The 21,165-nt window shown below is 35.4% G+C and overlaps 1 protein-coding gene across 1 annotated transcript; it reads right to left on the bottom strand.

The window, feature by feature from the left end:
- Positions 1 to 1,932: 1,932 nt before the first annotated feature.
- LOC131031260 (uncharacterized) lies at positions 1,933 to 20,628 on the bottom strand. The gene is made up of 3 exons (XM_057962318.2): positions 20,012 to 20,628; positions 10,700 to 10,969; positions 1,933 to 3,500 (listed from the first exon to the last, which is right to left on the bottom strand). Exons 1-3 carry the CDS (start codon positions 20,300 to 20,302, stop codon positions 2,250 to 2,252), a joined length of 1,812 nt encoding a protein of 603 aa, XP_057818301.1. The 5' UTR covers positions 20,303 to 20,628; the 3' UTR covers positions 1,933 to 2,249.
- Positions 20,629 to 21,165: the final 537 nt, after the last annotated feature.

Below are 21,165 nucleotides of genomic sequence, written 5' to 3'. Positions count from 1 at the left end.
ATGATACTATACATTGTTTATTGTTGTTATAAAATCACATAAGGTAGTGTTGTTAAGCATGATATGTTGACCCATTTTTAGCATCATAAAGAAGATGGATCTAATCATGGTAATCCCATGTTAAAGTCACTTAATTTCAGATTTGCATATAAGTTTCAAATTTTCATATTATAGTAGTCCAAGTCTTGTATCTCATCCATTGAAGTCATATCTGGATTATACTTCAATCTGGATTATTTGGATAGAGATTGAAATTTCCCAATAATGAAAAGCAATGAGAAAATTGCATAAATTTTGGATTCACATTTTAATAAGAAAACCTAGCAAAGAAAGTAGAAGCAATATCTCATTGGAAGGGTAAAAGATGAAAAGAGGACATAAATTTCTATAGAAAATGTTAATCAACTATGGTGGCTAATCAATTTCTTGTGCAATCATAATATTGAGCTCCATATTAAAAATGTTTTACCTTAAGTGTCTAATGCAAGAGCATCCTAAAGACCAAGCAATCTTACATCACATGATCACACAATTATTATGCACGTCTCTGTGTTTCTTTTGTTGCGTCTATTTTAAGTGATTCATGGTCCCGCACCTTTGACCTCTATTTCTTATGTGTAAGTTGTTATTTGTGAGCACCTTGACAATTGCTCCTTTGGCACCTAAGTTTGGTGGAATATTAAATTTGATTAACTTAGCAAATTTTAATTTATGGTTGTCTCTGCTTATATCTAAGCCTCTAGAAAATTCTTTCTCATTTCTATACTACCATACAAGTCGGCAAACTCCTTTGAATTGGAGCGAAAATCCTCAACCAAACTTTTAATCGTCTCACAAATCCCTGCACATACTTTCACAAATCCCTTCACAGACTTTGTCAACCAAGTTTTTTGAAGTCCTGCAATCGTGAGTTTAGTTTTGACGCGATGATGTGTCCAATTGTCACCAAATACCTATGCATTCAAATTGTTTTTACAAATTATCGGTTCTTTTTTACTAGAAGTTGAAATGGTGGTTTGAGCTCAGTTCAACTCTTTGAAGCGTCAATTATTGTATATACTACAAATAGGCATGCAAGATAGAAGCCAAATTGTACCTAATAGTAGTTGGAATATAAGTAGTTGTCTCTCCATCTTTGGTTTCAATTTCAATGTCTTTAGCAAGCTCTAGTTTTAGTTCTCAAATATTAACCAATTTCTCTTGCAATCACACTCCACGTGAATTTATCACAAACCTTTTCAATCCAGAAGTGTAATTATACTTAAATAATAAACTCTTGTTCATTGTTAAGCTTCTACTTGACCAAAAAAATTGAAGTGTTTATTGCTAAGCTTCTACTTGACCAAAAAAATTTAAGTGTTCATTGCTAAGCTACTAGTCGACCAAAAAAAAATGATAAGCTTCTACTTGACCAAAAAAAAATTATAAGCTTCTACTTACAAAATGAACTCCTCCTTATACAGTTAAGGCTTGCAAATTCTATTCATATTTCTCAAATGTTCGTATAGTTAATTATCGGAAAAATGAATGTGTAGAGTCCGCGCAATAAAATTAATTGCATATCATCTCAATTGGAGATTACTACATCCTCTTGACGGTAAACCTATATATTAGATAACTAGGAAATGGTATACAATTGCTCCCATACTTCAATTGTCCCTGTATCATCTCAGTTCAAAAGTATTAGATACTCTTGAAAGCAGACCTATATTAGATTGCTAGGAGAAGTTAAAACTTTGTTCCCATGTATTAATTAGTTGTCCCCTGGAGAATCTTGCTCATTATCAGTTATTCCAATATGAATTTAGTTTATATGTAAGAGCTATATAGCACTATTAAAGATAGAAAGTTTAATCAGTTTAGTTTTAACTTAACAGCACTATTCCATTGCATTGAAATGGGGCTTGCAAAATCAATACTAGAAGAACAAAATACCAAAACTAGCACTGGTATAGTTGTTGCAGATCATAATGTAACTTTAACCTAAAAATGGTACAAATCTTTCTATACATTTCCAAATTGGAAATAGGCCTTATTTACATAAACCAAATTGACCAATATTCTGGACTTTCACAGAATGACGGTTCCATAAATATCCAACAACGCAAACCAATTAACAAATGACTAACAGATTTTCAAGTCAATTGTCCATTTTAAAATACGAGACTAAGTTTAAAACTGGGAAGAATTTTTGCACAAATAATAAAGATTCCACTCTGGATTCTGAAGCCAAACAGTTCTTGTATCATTTACCGACCAAACCAGCCTTTCTGTGGTTGTATTTCCCCACTATTCATTAGTTTGTCCAAAACAATATTCAAATCAACTGACTGTCCATTTTCTGTAAGCTTCCGCACAACTGCTTTCACTTGCTCCTTTGAGAAACCCATTGATGCAACTTTATCTATAACATCATCAACTGGAACTCTATTTGAAGATGATGGACTACCTGAAGGTGACCCACTAATGCTGCTTGCCACTGGTAAAGAATGTTGCAAGGGCTTTGCAGTGGGTAATCTTGGATGACCACTGCCACCACTCGGGGCTGAATCTTGATGTGAAGACCTATAAGGAGGCGCACTATAAGACTGAGAATCACCATATGTGGGGCCTGAAAGGCCTGGACCATAATTTGGAGTAAACGGCAAAGGACCTGAACTAGTTCTTCCAAATGAGGGTTCATATGCCTGTTGGCCCCCAGTATATCTTTGAGGTGCTGGTTGTTGTGGAGGAGGAATTGGCTGGGGTTGCTGGTGCAAACTGGGCCCTCCATAATTTGCAGGCACATAAGGGGGCTCTGGTCCATAATTACCTTGGGGCACAGGAGCTGACATTTGTGAATGGGGAACATGCTGAACCAAATTAGGAGCATGATCAGGTTGACTATAAGCAAGTGAAACAGGCTTTGATGGTTGCTGTGGCTGAGGATTTTGAGAATAAGAAGGCATCTGAATAGCATTTGGAGGCACTTGCTGCATGTGAGAGGGAATTTGATACTGATGAGGTTGAGGAGGGGGTGGTGGAGGTGCAGAAGATTGGTGAAGTGCACTTTGATATGAAGGCTCACTTGGTACAGATGGAGTTGAAGGTAGTACCTGCTGTGCTCCTAACGGTGAAGGTGAATGAGCTTGAACAGGGACCGACTGTTGAGCTTGTGGAGCTGGGAATGGAGGTGAACTAACCACTTGCTGGGGATGCAGTGCAGGTACATTCTGCGATGGGAATTGAGGTGAATTACCTGCCTGCCGGGGAAGAGGTAAGTTCTGTGCTGGAGCAGAAAGAGAAGCTTGAGGTTGGGAAGGAAAAGAGAAAGATGGCATTGCCTGATGGGGACCTGCAAATCCTGGCTGTTGCTGTGGATCAATGGGCTTGGGCTCTGAATTTTCATGCGAAAAAGTATTATCAGAGAGGTTGTTCTTTAAAGATTGGGATTTCATGAGTTGAGAACGAGCCTCTGCAATCTCCTGCTTGTCACGCAGGACCTGAACCCCAGTTTGTACCTGGGAAAAAAGGACTTTGTGTGTTAAATTTAAAACAAGGAACTAAAAGAATACCGATACATTAAACTACTGGATATGCACAAAAACTTCAGATAATTAGAAGGGCATTAAAAATATCAGGTACAAACATTCATCAGAAGAGAAAAAACAATGTATATTCAAAATAGTAGAAGCTCTGGCGATGTCAACCCCATACATACTGGCAATTGCAGTAAGATGCTTAAGCATTCATTTTCCAAACCTTTCAACAGATTCACTAATATTGTTTAGCAGCTTTAGCTAGCTTAAAAATGACTTAGGTTAAGATATTGGCCTGTCTTGCTAATAAATGCAAACCATTTTACCTGAAATGTCTTAAGGTCTACCCACTTTTAATGTTTTCCTAGATTTCTAATAGAAATTTCACAACGATCTCCTTGCCACAGAGCATACAGCTCTAATTTTGTCCAATCAAAATCAGACCTGCAGAAATCTAGTTCATAATTACATGCAAATTCTCTGTCAAGTCGGACCATGTAATGTTCTTAAGCTCCTGAACCATGGAGTTAAGCTTAAACTCAAGAATAAAGAGACTTTGAATCCTCTGATTGAAGATGAATATTGATGATACACATTGAATATATGAGGCTGGCCTGGCAATCCATGTTTTGGTCTGCCCTCAGACATGTCATTCACACCAACAATCATGCCAAAACTCCACAACATCTAAATTGGGACTCCTGAAACCGGACAAGCATTGTGCTGACATTTATTGTGTTATTTGGGGTCTGGGCTACTTCACAACAATAGGCATCTTTGATTGATACTTCACAATACCAGGAGGACCAGAGCTTTCTTTCCCAACATGAAGGCTTATCCACATTTGCAGGGACTTTAGAAACGGTGAGAGACTTACTAGCTAAAGAGTTATCAAACTCCCTCTAGGCATTTGTCTTTCTCAACCATAATTTTAATAATCTAATGTTAGAACATAGTTAATATTGATCGAAAGTAAAATAGGTTTGGCTTAAAAATGAAACAGTTTTTATTTGATTTTGTGTACACATGAGGATGGAATTTGAAAGATATCCATTTCATTTTTCTCTTACGGTATTGTAATAAGGGAATAAGAATGCAGAGGATCAAGCTTTTCCACCTCCCTTAGATTTTCCTCTTTGTTGAACTTGTGTAAGTATGGGCAAATGGTCTTTAAATCTTTGGTCCCTGGTCATAGTAACCTCTGTTTTGTTCTCCCATCCCTCATCATGTTTGGTTTTCCCACTTGCTACTGGAAAAAATATATGTATAAGAAAATAACTTGAATATTTTTTAAGGGTTATAAAGTGGGAGGAATAAGTCAGTTTGATGAGTTTTTTTCTGGATTCTTGATTTTTGTGTCTTCATTTTTCTGGATGCTGGAAACTAAAATAAATGTAAGAGTTACAGCCTCATCAGAGTGTGAAAATGTTGGGGGTAGAGGTGAACAGCCACCAAATCCATTTGAGTGCCCTTCTATGTCATGACCCCACCATAAAAAGAAGATGGGAGCACACAGAAAATCATCATAATCATAAGACTTCACAATTTTCTCATGAAAGAAGATGTAGGCCAGCAATCCTTTCAAAATCTACATCAGCAACAATGCAGCAAACCTAGCATAATATCAAAAAGATTAACGAAATGATAAGAATTGAGTGTACTTTAATTAGTGTTGTTATTAACCCTTGAAGTGGTGCGGTCACATTAATGATTAGTTAGAGACAAAGGGCAAATAATCAAGGGGTACAACTTTTGCAAGAGGGATACTAGTAGAAAGAGGCATGCCCTTCCATCCAATAAAGAGATATATATGCAGCATATCGACCTCCAAATGGGTAACATATCCAGTCCAGAAAAACATATCAAGCAATAAATACAAAAAGCAATCAGGCATAATATATCGATCAGATCAAGGTTTACTATACAGGGCAAATAATAGCACTATTATTCATCTTCATTTTATGCATGAGATGTATGCTTAGTGTATGCATTATGAAGATATCATCTAGCATGTAATTTCTTATGTGTTTGGCATAGATGATAATGTGAAATGCATATCCTAAAACATTAATATAAACCAGCAAACACTCATGTAGAAAAGAGAAGGAAATGCAAGGGGAGCAGTTATGAGATCACCATCCAAGTAGACCACCCCATGATGGATGTCTAATGTGCCTGCCACCTGGGGAAAAGAGGGTGAGTGTCCACTCTTGGGTTTAGATAGGAGGATTTCCGGGCACCCTATTGCAATTTCCTTTCCAACCTCTACAATGGTCGATTGTTGGAGAAGTCAGTGTCATAAAAGGATGGAGGGCAGATTCAAGCACCCCACTAGGTAGACCACCCCATGCTGGATGTCCAATGTGCCTGCCACTTGGAGCCAAGAGGGTGAGTGTCTACTCTTGGGCTTAGTGTGAGGATTGCTTCGGGCTATCATGCTCCCTCATTCAAACTCTATCGTGAATGAATACAAAAAATAATTATAGATGTGACATGAACTATCTAATGAATTATGATATGTGTGATTACTAACCATCATGGAAATAATATGGTTGCAGGACTTAAATCAGGGTTTATCTTGTTATAAAGACATTTTACTTGGTAATGTTATATCTCTAGCTATATTACGTTTCTTGTTTTTATTGAACTTGTGATCTAGGGCAAAATTTTAGGTAATCCCAAAAGGGTACATTACATTCTATTACCTTAAAACCGTATGTAAAGGGCCCTTTTAACCCCCAAAAAAAACTCTTCTCCAACTTGTGAAAGCAATAGATGCAACAAAGCAAAATTAAAGGAGGGGTAGTGTGTTGTTGTGTCACATTTGCAAGACAGATTTTAGAGGGAGCTACACAAGGGTATGATCTCATTTCTTGGGTGTTATAGGTTATGGAGTTAAGGTTTGTCCACATATAAAGGAGGATGAGAAGGTAGAGGCTCATTGATTGCATAAGGAGCCGGAAATGGGGCCAAAAGGTGTGACAATGCCAATACATTCTTCTAGAAGTGAACAATCACCTATGCTGAACCATCGATGGTTGGTAGTGATAGTAGTGTTACTACAACAAGAGGAAAGAGAAAGATTGGAGGTAGTGAGAGGCCAAGAATAGTTACAAGTATGTTTAATGTGCAAGCATGAATGCAAAAAGTCTTCCATTGCCAAAAAGCATTATGCACATGCCATCCCCCATTTCATGTGGCTCGTTCCTCTTACTTCAAATAAATGATCAAAGATGTAGCCTCTATCAGTCCCTCATTTGTCCCCCCTAAAGATCATTAACCATGCACAACCCTCCTAGAAAAATAATATTATAAGATTAATTTGCTAAAAGAGGATATGAGGCAAAATTAGATCAGGACAGGTTGTTCTATTGTCATGGATGGGTAAGTTAATATTATACATCAAATACTCATCAATACCATAGTCACATAACCAACCAGGTCTTATTTTCCTAGAATTGGGGATTGTTCAGGAAGTGTAAGGATGAAGACTTCTAGATTAGCATTTTGAGAGAGGCCATAGAGGAGGTTGAGGCCTCAAATGTTGTACGGATGATCATTGATTCAGCACATTTGTGCAAATTAGTTGGTATGATAGTGGAGGGTGCTTACAAGCACATCTTTTGGACCACATGTTGTGTTCATGCATTGAAAGGCATAAGGGAAATCAATTGGGTGAAGCAAGTGGTGGCACAAGCTAGAGATACTCAAATGTCCATTTGCAACCACCACAACTCACTTGCTCTCTTCAAGACGTTATCAGAAAAGGAATTCGTCAAACCTATGGTGACGATATATGTCAATTGCTTCATTTTGTTAGAGAGGGTGCTTGAGGTGCATGAGCTTTTGTACTTGATGATGGTGAATCAAAGTGGTGTAAATAGCCTAATTCAAGCTCCATTGAAGGAAAAGCCATCAAACAAAGGATCCTTGATAACGATTGGTGGTCCATTATGAGGTAAGACATTGCTGCTTTTATTAATAAATTGTTGATTTCATTAAATATTACATATTAAATTGCTAATTTCCCTATTAAATTTCTAATTTATATTTTAATTTTATTGGTCAATGTTTCAACTATCAAAGTTTTTACTTGTCAATTAATTTTTTTGAAATTTTACTTCACATTTTGCAAATGTGTTTTCTCTTTCATCTTCTTGTAGATGTCATTAGATATGCTAATACGAATTCTCTTATTCTTGAAGAGATATATGAGAAATTTGATAGCATATTTGGAAAGAGAAATCAAGCAATTTTGGCTAAGGATCCTACATTGGAATTACATGAACAACATATTAAGCCCACTGTGATGCTGAGTTGAAACAACACCATGCTTCATATGGCAGCCTTTCCTCTAAATCCAAAATAGCATGCACCGAAGATTGGAATGCTACCTCCTTGTGATGAGGAAGAGGTGAAAAAAGAGTTAATGAAGGCCACTGAAAAATATATTCAGCTAAGGAATCTACAATACTTTGCTCACAATGGCTTGCCTTCACAAGTCTTTGTCATCCAACATTCAATAAACCAAAGGTGGAGATAGATAGAGCTACATTAGCTCAAACTGACCCTATTGCATGGTAGACATCGCACATGAAGGATACACCACCAATTGATAATGTTTGCCATTCGCCTCCTTTCACAACTTGTCAGTTCCTCTACTACATAGAGGAATTGGTCCACATATAGCTTTATCCACTCCATCAAGAAGAATAAGCTTACCTCTAGACAAGTGAAGAAGCTAGTAGCATAGTGCTCTCTGACCTCTAGATCATTAGAGTTTACAGTATTGACAAACTCCAACTTTACAATAGGATGCTGATCCAAGAGACATCGCCCAGGTTGATGAGTCACAAGAAGGATTGGTTGTGATACCATTGGATGATGTAGACCCTAACAATGGCAATGACTCAAAGGAGGACTCCGAATTTGATGCAATGTTGGGATATGCAGATCAGGGGCAACAATATACTTTCTTTGTTTTCTCATTTTCATATTGTAGTTGAAAATGAAACTTGTAGGCTTTGCGCATTTTGTTGTAACTTGTATACTATTTTTTTAATATCACAAGCCTATTTACAATGAATTGTGAAAGCAAATAAGTTTTGACATTTGCTAATTTGTTCGACTCTCATTTGAACTCTCAATTCAACACAAATGTTATGTATTATTGATATATGATGTATATGATGAATGCTTAATCAATGTTTATCACATGAATATTTAAATTTCATTGTATAAAATATTAATCCCTATTTTTTATATGGTTGTCCCTTTTGCCTTTCCCTACAATACCATAAATGGCCCCAAAAAAAGCCATCCCCAATACTCATACCCCCATCCCTTGCCATCCCCGTCCAAGAAACTTGGGGTAACATAGTTATTTAATGCATATTGGGACTTGATGCAATAGCTTGGTGTTGCAAGAAACAAAATACAATAGCTAGTTCTACAATTTAATTAGAGTATACTGCAGAATGCAACACTTCAACAGAGATGGTACATCTTTCATTGGATTCCTTAAGTTCTGTAACAATCAGAATGGCCAGACAGTGTTGAAACTGAATAATCAAAGATCATCAAAATCACGAAGGATTATGTAAATAAATCATGCAAAGGCAAAACAGCTGTATGTGAAGTATCACCATCTGAGAATGTTAATAACACAGAAGATAGTTGATGGAGGAAGCATTCCCTTGAGTGAGCACACATTTGTGTGGATTTTCTACTAAATCAACATATTGTCAAAGCAAGAGGAGGCAAAGCCATATACAATTATGATTTAACAATTAGTAAAGTGTACAAACTGCTCATGGCAAGGAGACGGCACAGCCATATACAGATCAAGATTTTGTCAAAAAATTCTATTAAATTGTGAGGCTATGTTTGGGTTTTTTTATAATTTGAATCTCACTCTACTCCTATTTGCAATTTTTAGCTCAAATTGTTCAGAGAGTACAGCATGTGGGCACAAGAAGTAGAACACAAAATCAGCACCGAGGTAGATCTCTATGGTGTGCAGATGCTACAATACCAGACAAGGAAGCAGAAGTAATGTGGAGGCATTTGTTGCAGCCAACAACTGGGTGCAGTAAAATAGAGGCAAAACATAAGTATATTTATTTTATTTTATGTTTTTCAAGTTTATGAACTTATAAACTTTGTAAAATATTAGATGATTACCCTAATACTTGAAAAAGTGTTCATCCTATAGCTTTTGATTTGTTGAATATTTTACCTAAAATTGGCCACATTGTGGATAGTTATCCTACAAAGCCCCCTATCATTTTGTTTTGCTACAGCATTTTCCACTCTTCCGATTTAATTGTTTCCGTAAATTACCTAAAAAGACATTGTTGATTTAATATCTTTCAAACCATGAGGAATTTTTTCCTTAAAAAATTTCAGTGTCCAATAGTGTCTCAACACCCTTGTAATTTTTTTTCCAGCTCTAACAGACCACTTAGTTTAATTGTTTTTGTAAATCCCACATCTAGTGGAGTGTTTTGCTGCAGCAGGAATCCAAACACACTGTTTTCGTCTCACTCTTAGAAGTTGACTAACAAGAAATATGGTCTATGAAGTCACAAAATACTCACCATTTGCAAATAATGTAATCTTGATCAAATCATGTTAATTAAGGAGGCATGACCTCAAGATTATCCGGAAGACTGATAGAAGGCATAAGAAAGCTTTAATGCTTCTAAAATAGTCAGTTACTGATGCACTAGTGCCAGAGGTTAGATATGCCACTATAGCTCCAACATTGTGGGATAATCTCAAAACAAAATATAAAACACCTGAAGTCGGGAAAGCTTTGTATTTAAAAAATCTTTTGTTTCCACCAAGTTGCAAGAAGGATCATAACTATCTTTTGTATGTGAAGGATATTGGTGATCAATTGGCAACCATTGAAAAGCCAATAGATGATCAAGATTTGGTTGTATTGATCATTTATAAATTATAATTTGTCATCATCATTTGATTCCTTTGTTGAGTCTTTGCACCTACTTGCAGACACTCAAGAACTTGATTTTGAGAAGTTTTCATCACTTCTTTTACAAAAGGAACAAAGATAAAAACAATTAGAAGTGACAACTTTAAATATCAAGAAAAATGACATGAACAGAACAACAAAATAGCCATTAAAAAATAGTAACCAGATAATGTACAAGCCATACCTCTCTTAAAAGGTTCTCCAACATCCTCATCCTCCCATCAGTCTCACCATGACTTTTACTTACAGACATTTTCAACTCTTCAACTGACCCTTCCAGATGCTGGGTTTTGTTTTCAAGTTGTGTCAACCTTCCACTTATGCCCTCCAGTGCACGAAGCAGATTGTCGCCATGTTTCTTCATAGTACGTTCTACAGCTGCCAGTGTTGCTGCCTCAAATCGTTCCTTATCATGTTCCCACTTTGCTTGTAAAGAATCACTAGCACTGTGTACCTGAAATACCACAATCCAAAATCAACCTTTGTCACATCATATCTCCAGCCATTGCGAAGTGATTGTCTTCAACACCATAAATATTTTAAACCCCAATACAGTCAAAAAAGACATCAAGAATTACGAAAAAAACAAAAACCAACAAATTCCCATATGGTACAAGAGTCCAAACAACTACAATTGACAAATTGCCAGCATAAATAACAAGAAAAAAGATTGCAACTCTGACATTCACAACGATATTTCAGATGATGCACCATAAGAGCTACATTATCAGATGAAAGAACAGAAAGCATTTTCCACTATTATTGTTACACACCTGAAAAATATTGCACTTTAAATTCACCTCTAAAGATAGTAAATCCCTCCGTACATGCAACCAATATTAAAACAATATACTCCATATCAATGATAGGTGTTGAACAGCCGAATGCAGACATGGATGGCAACTATCATATTTTTGCATCATAAAAATAAAAGGTGAACTTATATGAAGAGAAAGCAGAATCTACTTTTTTGCCCCATAACATTTAAGTATCTTTCTTTAAGGCTTATAGCTCTGTGCTCAAATCTCCAATAAATCTGATGGACTATATGTTTTATATTTTTCCAATTCAGCAACAAACAAAAAGCCTATCACTCAAAAAAATTGCTATTCTATGTTCTATCATCTGCAATAACATTAACATTTCTATATGTGACTTATTTTTCTTTCTCTGAATGTATAATAGTAATAGAACCATTTTCGGAATCAGAATGTAAAAATGAATAAAAAATTCTTGCCATTATCATGTCATGTTTGAAACACTTTTTTCTCAAACCAGTTTTTATTATTAACTTCATCAGAAAATAAGAATTAATCAGAGATTTGGATATCACACTTCTAAAACACTTTGAAGCAACTTCTATTTGTGCAATCCTGCAACTTTCAAGCTAAGTCACATGGTTCATGTTCTATTCAAGTTTTGTGAGGACAATTCTCTGTACAAGTTCATCGGCACATAAAATTTAGAAAAAAAATGTGATCAAATTCAATGAATACAAATCTACATTTTTTATTATTTTTATATTCAAAAATAATATAAAAATATGACAAATGATGATAATAAACAAGACATTTAAAATATTCACAATCATTTATCCAAAAAACTAAATAAAACTAAAACTTAAATTTCAATTATACTTACTATTGTAGAGCTCTACTATATCAATAAAAAGTTATACTATTACGTTATAAATGTTAGATATTAATATAAGTTACACTAAAGTTATAAATGTTATTATTACCATAGAGTTATGCTATATAAATAATAACTTGTACTATTAAGCTATCGATGTTAGATATTAAGATAAAGTTACACTATATTACTAACTACTTAATATTATAGTTTTAACATTTTCTAAACAGGACAACAGCAGCATAGGAAGAGAAGACAGCAGCATGGAATGATAAGATGCAAGCACACACTTAGTAGACAGTGGCAATTTCTCGATAATACTTATTCTGCACTCTGCCTGGGAACAGTAGAAGACGGTGAGCCAAGGTGGAAAAGTGAAAGTATGAAACAACCAGCAAACAGATAAAAAACACTAAACATTTTGCTGTCCCTTACTTAAAATGTCAAATGCCTTTAACAGACATCAATGCAGGCAAATTAAATGGGCAATTTTAAACTTTTTTTCAGGAGTGTCAAGAAATTTGCTGGATTTCAATTTTTTTTATGATATTCAGCAAACTCTGTGACTTAGCTTTCAAGTGCTTGGTTAACAAACAAAATAATATATTATATAATTCAAGGATAAAGATATTTGGAGATAAAAACATAATCCAAAAGCCTTATTCACAGCTGCATGCACTAGAGAGAAAAGTTGCGAGGAGTCTCACTTTTTGCAAAAAAGAAAAATTGTTTCAAGAGATTCATTTCTATTTGGATTTTTGTGGAGCACTCAATTTTCACAACATCGTGCACACTTGCTCCTGTATTTCTAAGTTGTTTATATGAAAACATCTAAGTTTTCTAATCTATATTTTATTAATTTTGGTCTAAGTTGCCAGTTCCAGTTTGGATACTTGTTCAGGTTCATGAATTAAGTTTGTAGATCTGACAAAATCTTTTTGTGGGGTTGGGTTTATCCATACAAGAAACATATTAAAATCATAAATATATTCCTATTTCCCATTATATCCTCAAAGCATTTATATTTAAAAAGTAAATAAAAAAGCATTTTCTTAATAAATAAATTAATCATTTAACTATGTTACCCGGGGACGCGTCCCCGGTATTCTTTTCAAGCATCCCCATCCTGGGGACGTCTCGGGGACAGGGGACTCCTAGGGTACGTCCCCATAAATTCTGCATATTGACAGTGAATTTTGACAATAAATTCTATAAGCAATTTGACTTTGACTCTCAATTTAACACAAATTTGGCATGAGAACTCTACTAGTTCTTATATGTTAAGGTTCTATAATGTATATGTGCATGCTTTATCCATGTTTTCATATGAATATTTTAAATTTCCCTATATATTTTAATTTTTCCTATTTTTATATAGCCCTACCCAAAATTGGCAAAAAATATCACCATCCCGGAAACGCGTACCCCTATTCTTTTCAAGCATCCCCGTCCTGGGGACGTCTCGGGGACAGGGGACTCCTAGGGTACGTCCCCATAAATTCTGCATATTGACTGAATTTTGACAATGAATTCTATAAGCAATTTGACTTTGACTCTCAATTTAACACAAATTTGGCATAAGAACTCTACTAGTTCTTATATGTTAAGGTTCTATAATGTATATGTGCATGCTTTATCCATGTTTTCATATGAATATTTTAAATTTCCCTATATATTTTAATTTTCCCTATTTTTATATAGCCCTCCCCAAAATTGGCAAAAAATATCACCATCCCGGAAACGTGTACCCCTGTCCCCTGCCGCCCCCGTCCTGGAAACTCAAGGTAACATAGTCATCAATTTAATAATAGTCATAGAAAATAAAGTAACAAATGCTTCACACTTTAATAAGGACTCTATTGTAGAATGTGACTTCTCAATAATAGTCATAGAGATAATGATACTAACCCTTACATAAGTTTTATTTTTATTTTTATGATAAAAAAATGTCTCCCAAAAATTACAGCCCCGCCCACTTCACACCCTCCACCTTCCTCCACAACTTCTATGACTGGGGATTCGCCTCCATCCTTCTCTCCATAGATTTCCATCACTATGCATAGTAACTTTTGAGTTTCTGCGAAACAATTTTTCCTCTGGCTTATTCAGGGCAAAAATTTTTGTTTGAAATAGCACTCCTGATAGTAGTCTCCCTACCAAATCTAGGGTTTCATTGTAGGGCAAACTCCAGAATTTTTAATTTTCCACACGAAGATTAACCTAATCTACAAGTTTTTTGGGTGAAACTAACCCAGTTTTCTGCAAACGTGGGCAGAAAAAGATCAGATTTGCCCCAAGTGAACCAAAACACATTTTATTCTTTTTTCAATTGTCAAAATTCAGCAGATTCATTTTGGACTTTGCAAGAACTTGCAAAATTTGGTATGGATTTACTCAGGTTCATCCAGAACAAATGCACAGTGATTCTCCTACCTCTTGAATGATTTCACAATCAAATTGACCTGTATCACAAACCGGATTCAAACTGAACCTGGATTTGGCAGCATAGCTTTTGGTAAATAACAAATTATTTGACTTTATATAACCCAAAAAATTGCGGGATCTGTAGGAATAACTCATTAAATATTCTGTAAAACAAAATCTGAATGAGAGTTTTGGTTAATGTTGCAAAGCAGTGACCCTGCGTGTTTAATTATAAAAGAAGTTTAATCTTAACTTCACCAGATGTACAGAAGCAAGATACATACTAACACATATTCAAGCTTTAGCTTTCAACATTAGAATTTTGAATTAAGAAATCCGCATTGAAGAAGGTAAACAAAAAATAATATTACAAAATCAAGATCTACAATTCCCAACTTCAAAAAAACAGCCTAATAAAAGAAGTCCAAGAGATTATGGTGAAATAGTGATTGGGGGAACTTGTAGTTGTGTTCTTAAAATTCAAATTCCCTACCACAAGTTGATGAATCATAACTGCAGTTAACATGTGGCAAGGTTGTCGTGTAACGATTAGGGATAACATTCAAGCATCAATGTATATTTACAACTTTTAAGAATCTGGTAAAAGCTTTATCCCACTTATAATGGAGACACGTAAAAGTCTTGTCCAAGATCAGATCAGCTTACTAAAGTAATGAAGCAATTCCACCCAAGTGGCTGCAGAATCTATAATCATGGAGCAACAGGTCCCATAGGACGAGGAAAAAATTACTACAAGATAAATTGGAATCTTATCCTGGAAAACAGAAGCCCCTACTTCTAAACTGTTCGAATTTCGGCAATTGCTCAGGCGGTGGGGTTATTGGTGAACAAACTTGCTGCTACAACGATTAGTAGGAATCAATGTGACTCTCGCAATGGGTTAGAATTTGCAAATTTAATTCAAGCCGATTTGCTTGTTTCTAAGCAATCATTGCTGTGCACATTTGTTGAACTTTGGATTCTATTTGATAAATCTACATATATTTCCCCTTCTTTTCTCAGCCGTGTTGAGCAACCTCAGATAGTTGTTCATATTTGACCTATCTACGGTTTCCCTGCTCTTCCCCTTTTCATTCTCTTTCCTTTTCCTTCCTTTTTAGACTTTTTGGTTAAAAGCACCTAAAACCCTAAAATACCCCCTCTCAAGCGTAAAGGGAACTCACCCATTCAATGGCAATTCCTCCAAATATTGTGATGGGCATTTTGCTAATATGATGGGGGTATTTAGGCTTTTAAGTACTTTTAAGTACTTTTAATCAAAAAGTACAAAAGGGAAATAAAACGAAAGAGAATAAAAATGGGAAATGCAGAGAAACCCTAGGTAGATCACACACAAATAATTCTGATATTGCTCAACACCAATGAGAAAAGAAGGGAAAATATATGCAGATTTATTAAAAAGAATACAAAGTTTAACAAATCTGCACAGCAATGATTGATTACAAATAAGCAAATAGACTTTAATTAAGTTTGCGAATTGCAAAGAAGGATCCTATGAAAAAATAAAAGCACAATCTAACATAAGAAAACACAATGCTTAACCAACATATTGAAAATCAAAGTCTTGTTCAGAGTTTTCTATTATTTCTCAAATTTGCAAAAGCACAGTCTTTTGCCTTACTATACAATCTGTTGTCTGTTTTATAGGTACCATTGATATCACAAGCATCAGAGAATGCCAGCAAAGGTCATGGATTTTGGCTTTGTAGCCAAAAGCTGCATTTGCTTGAAAGCTTATAGAGCCATTCCAACAAATCCATTTCATGCATATCCTATTACAATGGCATCCATGAGACCATGTACGCAAAGGAGGACATGGATAGAGCAAGCTATGGAAAGCGGGACTCTTGCAATGTGCCGTATTGCAAACATGTTGTGTATGTCTGCAACCCTGCAGCTTCAAAATGTATTTGCATTTTGTAGCAATTTGCACTTTCCTCAAGGGCATTAGAGTTCCAAAAATCCACTTTATATTTTATAAAATGAACATATATTTTTACATTACCCTTGCAGGATTACAAGAATCAAGAGCAACAAAGCAATTTGCTTGTATGCATGCCGAGTCCACCCATCTGCTTTTTGACTTTTAGTGTAGGATTTTGGGATGCAGAAACAAGCAAAAGTGGTAGATTTTTGGCTTTTAAATGAAAATTTTGCAAGGTTACACATGACCTCTGCTTCAATGACATTTAGAACATGGAGTTTTCCATGCAATTTGGTTTTTAAACTTTGAAAGTTCCATTATTTAGAATCAAACTGACATTTGATTAAATTGCAAGCCTTGTAACTCTAAAACTACGAAAAGGTTTGCAAATTAGTGGGAAATTTTAAAAATTACCTAATTTGAATCACTTCACTCTTTACAACTCACAAACATATCAATGAATCTTTTTCCGATTTTCACTAATGACTCCATCCAAACATTTTAAAACTCCATTGCAAACATGAATAAATATTATTATTCTGCACTTTTCCCAATTGAGCAATTAAAATCATCACATTGTTAAAATGTGATAATCTTAATAAAAGTCACACTTGAATATCAACTTGCAACCACATGAAAATTGCAATTTCTAAAAGGAGAACTACAAATTACACTTAATTTTGTGGCTTTGCTCATTTATACATTATCTGAGCTTAGTTTGGCAAGAATGAATCAAACATTATCACAATTCAATTGTCAAGCCTTCTAAAAAGCATGTGTATTGCACAAGAAATTTGCAAACACTTGTAAAACTTTTCAATAATCGCAATTCTGTGCTTGCAAATCAATTGTAACTGCAATCAGACTTGAAATTATCTTATTCCAATATGTCTGAACCTTAAGAGAGACCCTTATAACCTATTGTCAAACTTTCTGAAACACCTTGCAACCTCATGAAACTATGATCTTGAGGAACAATAAAGATGCCAAAATGTCCTAAGATTGCATCTCTATCAAACTGCATTGAAAACATGTATTTCTACTACTGAGATTTGATCAAGTTACAAAATTTAAAACTTGACTTGCAATAATTGCAACCATGAACAATGTTTGACAATATTGACTTGATAAGCAGTTCAACACCGCAAAACACTTGAGAACAATTGTGACCAAGACCTATCAACACAGACATTGATGTTTTCAACTTGATCAACCAAGACAACAAAGAAACTTCACATGCAACTCAGAACACAAACACAACTTTGGTATAGCAACTCAATGACATGTGTCACTTTAATACGCGCAAAAATTTAAGAATTTTCAAAGTCAGGAATGAGGATAACTGATTGGAAACTTCCCCTACGGTTTAGTAGTTTTTTGTTCACATGGCATCATTAGAAGGCATCTCAATTTTTTTTAATTCTCAATAAATTGTTTTAGCATCTAACTGTAGGGAAAAAATTTACATTTAATTGCTGCTATTAAATCCATGGGAACTCCTGATTGTAAAAGGCTCTTAAATTTCCTCAGCAGCTCATGAGATCAAAAAATACCCCCAAGTGCCACAGGGCAGTTCTAAGTATACTGTGAATGTGACTTAATCTTATTCATACCATATAGAAGACAGGCTATAACCTCAACGAAGAATTACAAGCAAAAACAATATCAGATAGTGTGCTCTTTCAAAGTTTTCTTGATTTTATAATCCAATGTTTTTACGTAAGGGGCCGGTCCATCTACCAAATGAACAGTCATATTATCAAGTTGTTGACTATTTTAAGCCAAATTTTCCTGATCCAGAAAACCCACCAGATCTTTAGTGTTTGGCTCCACATTTCTCCCACAAACTGATACCACACATTCAACCTTCAGCATTCATGTCCAACCTCATGCATTCACATCCAGATTACATAATTATAACCCTCCAAAAAGGTGAACTATAAATAACATCATAAACCACAAGCCATAACCATAGTTAAAAACCTCACAGCTATAAAGGTCATAACAACATACAACAATAACAATAGCCGTAAAAGGCAAAAGAAAATTAAAAAGAAAAAATTGTGAGCATCCTGTTAGCCAAAAAAGGAGAATTCTTAAATTTCAATTTAGCAAAGCATGTAAGTCATTTTTAGCAGAGTAATTGAACTATAATGCATGTAGGATCTGCAAAAGTAACATACAGTTTTGGAATGTCCTGCCCATTTCTGTCCCAGACAGATACCCATCCAGCCCAGGATAGCATTTTAAAATTAATTCATGTTGTGCTGTAAAGGTAATGTAGTACTTGTAAAAGTGTGACCCCGGTCCAAGATATCACTCATCCTGACCCAGTGCAACGAATAACTCCAATAAACATACAGCTAGGTTGTTGGGCAACTATTACACCATACACCCATGCTTAACCCACATCGTTTTAATGGGAAGATTGTGCCTCCCTCCATAATTACCGATTAAAGAAGACCATAGCAAGTCCTGAATGGACTGAGAACCCCATTTAAACATTCAAGCCTTCAAAGACAAGCCCCAGCTTTAGCATTCACGGAGTAACCCTAAGCATAACCCACATGCTGTCAAGGCAGCCCTCAACTTTACCCGATATTTTTTCCAAAATAAAGTCTTAGGCGCTTCACAAAACATAGTAGAAAACCCACGTAAAAGCAGATTCAATACTTATCTAGAAAATTAAACATAGCCACTTTGTAAAAGCTAGTGGAAAACCCATAGAAAATAAGCTTTCAAAGAGGAAACGGAAATTCAAACCAGCAAGAGACGTGACGATAAATTATTGAAATTGGGCGAACTACAGCATCCAACATCAGATATGATAGTATTTAATTCCATACATGATAAACTGTAAGAAATTCAATAAACAACCAACCTAACTGCCGACATGCGACAGTGTTGAAATTAGGCAAATTACAACACCTAACTTAAGGCATGATTAAGTGTTGAAATTCGGTAATGTATTCCATCCAAGGCAAGGAATGATAATTGAATGGCATAAACTTGCATAATAAAGCATCAGGGTTTTCAAATGGTAGCTCAGGATTCAACTTCCCAGGATAAATGTTGCTTTTAGTTAGAATACCGCCTCTAATTGTGTAGACATAATATAGTGTTGAAAATCCAGCTTACCCGGGAGAGGTGAGGATACCCTCCCGTTGGCCCTGACGATTCAAAGGGCAGCCCAGGACTCAACTTCTCGGGAACCATTGATAAAATGTTGTCATTGGGTAAAATACCCCATCTGATTCCAGGCATAATAAAGTATCAAAAATTCCACTTGCCCCACAGAGGTGAGGTTACCCTACCGTTGGTCGTGCCAACAAAGCTAAAGATTACCCCAAAATAGGAGTTCACGGTTAACAGGGAAAAATAAATACATAAGATTAACCCATATGGGAAATTTGCATAACTAAAAATCTATGAAAAAGAAACCTGAATTAAAAAACTGTAAACTATCTATAAAAGCTATACGTTGAGCATTCTTACCGCAGGAGAATAGGAAGGCGAGGGGGCTCGTTGTCGCACAAGACGCGGTGAATTATCTTGCAAATCTGCTCCAGCTAAAGAAGAAGAAGAAGAAGAATTGAAATCTGTTTTGATGGGCTGTGAGGTGAAAGAGGGTACCACAATATCCTTCTCAAACCCTAGATCATCCATTTGCTTGATTAGCCCGCTACTAATATTGTTAATATTATTGCTGTTGCTCTGATTTGGGTGAAGAAGATCGTAAAAAGGCTCGTTCTGAGATCCCGCGACCCCTGCAATGTGGGTTTCCATGACTAATTCTTCTAGTTGTAATAAGGGTTATAAAGGAGCGAGCTCCAATTCTCTGACCAGTGGGGTAATTGGGGAAGGAGAATTCCCGTCGGCAGAGCAGAAGATGGAGTAATGAAGAAGTTCCTTGGGGATCGAAAGGGTGCTTATATTGGTGATAGAAAAGCTTGCTTTTTATTTGTCTGAGCAAGACGTGGTTTTTATATAAATGAAAGTCGTGTCGAGTTGAAGGTGGGTTTTCGTGTTTTTTCCTCTGTTACTGCATGAAATTGGGTGGAAGAGAAGATTGGTGGGTTTGAATCTACACACGGTCTTTCTAGTTAACGCTCGATCTATGTGCTAATTACCGGGTCAAATTCCTTTTCAACGTCCTCATCTAACTAATTGTAAGGGAAAAACCACTTGACATAAATAAGTCAAATAGTAATATATTCATGAGTTGAGATTCAAAAATAAATGTTAAATTAAATGTGAATTAAATGAATTTAAATGTAACGTCTAGTTAGATTTCACAGGGGATTATGATGTTAAAGATATTATGAATAGAGATTTTTAAGATCAATTATTTATCCAACACAAAATCTATGAATTAGTAATCACATTTTATAAGTTGAAGAGGTGTGAAAGGTCAATTAGGAAAAATATCGGTCATTTTTTTCCATGCATTTGTGTAATGCATGAGGTCAATTGGTAGGTCATTAAGGGCAGGTCCCCATGCAAAAAATTGGCCTCTTAAATGATAATTTTAAATGAAATTTTTAATAATATTTCTTACAGATAAAATTTAGAAGCAAAAGTTTAGGCAAATAAAAAAGAGAGGAAAAGAAATTAGTGAAGCCATGTGTCATTTTTCTTAATAAGCAGTT

Source organism: Cryptomeria japonica, chromosome 8, assembly GCF_030272615.1.
Source record: "Cryptomeria japonica chromosome 8, Sugi_1.0, whole genome shotgun sequence".
Classification (NCBI taxonomy): Eukaryota; Viridiplantae; Streptophyta; class Pinopsida; order Cupressales; family Cupressaceae; genus Cryptomeria; species Cryptomeria japonica.
The sequence above is the reverse complement of the archived record's forward strand: the minus strand, read 5'-3'. Positions and strand labels throughout refer to the sequence as shown.

What these genes read in the sequence shown, in the direction of transcription:
- LOC131031260 (XM_057962318.2), bottom strand. Translation starts at nt 20,302, where the DNA reads ATGGAAACCCACATTGCAGGGGTCGCGGGATCTCAGAACGAGCCTTTT. An exon ending in CGCCTTCCTATTCTCCTGCG is followed by an intron (nt 10,970 to 20,011) that starts GTAAGAATGCTC and finishes GTGGTATTTCAG; the next exon opens with GTACACAGTGCTAGTGATTC. An exon ending in TGGAGAACCTTTTAAGAGAG is followed by an intron (nt 3,501 to 10,699) that starts GTATGGCTTGTA and finishes CTTTTTTCCCAG; the next exon opens with GTACAAACTGGGGTTCAGGT.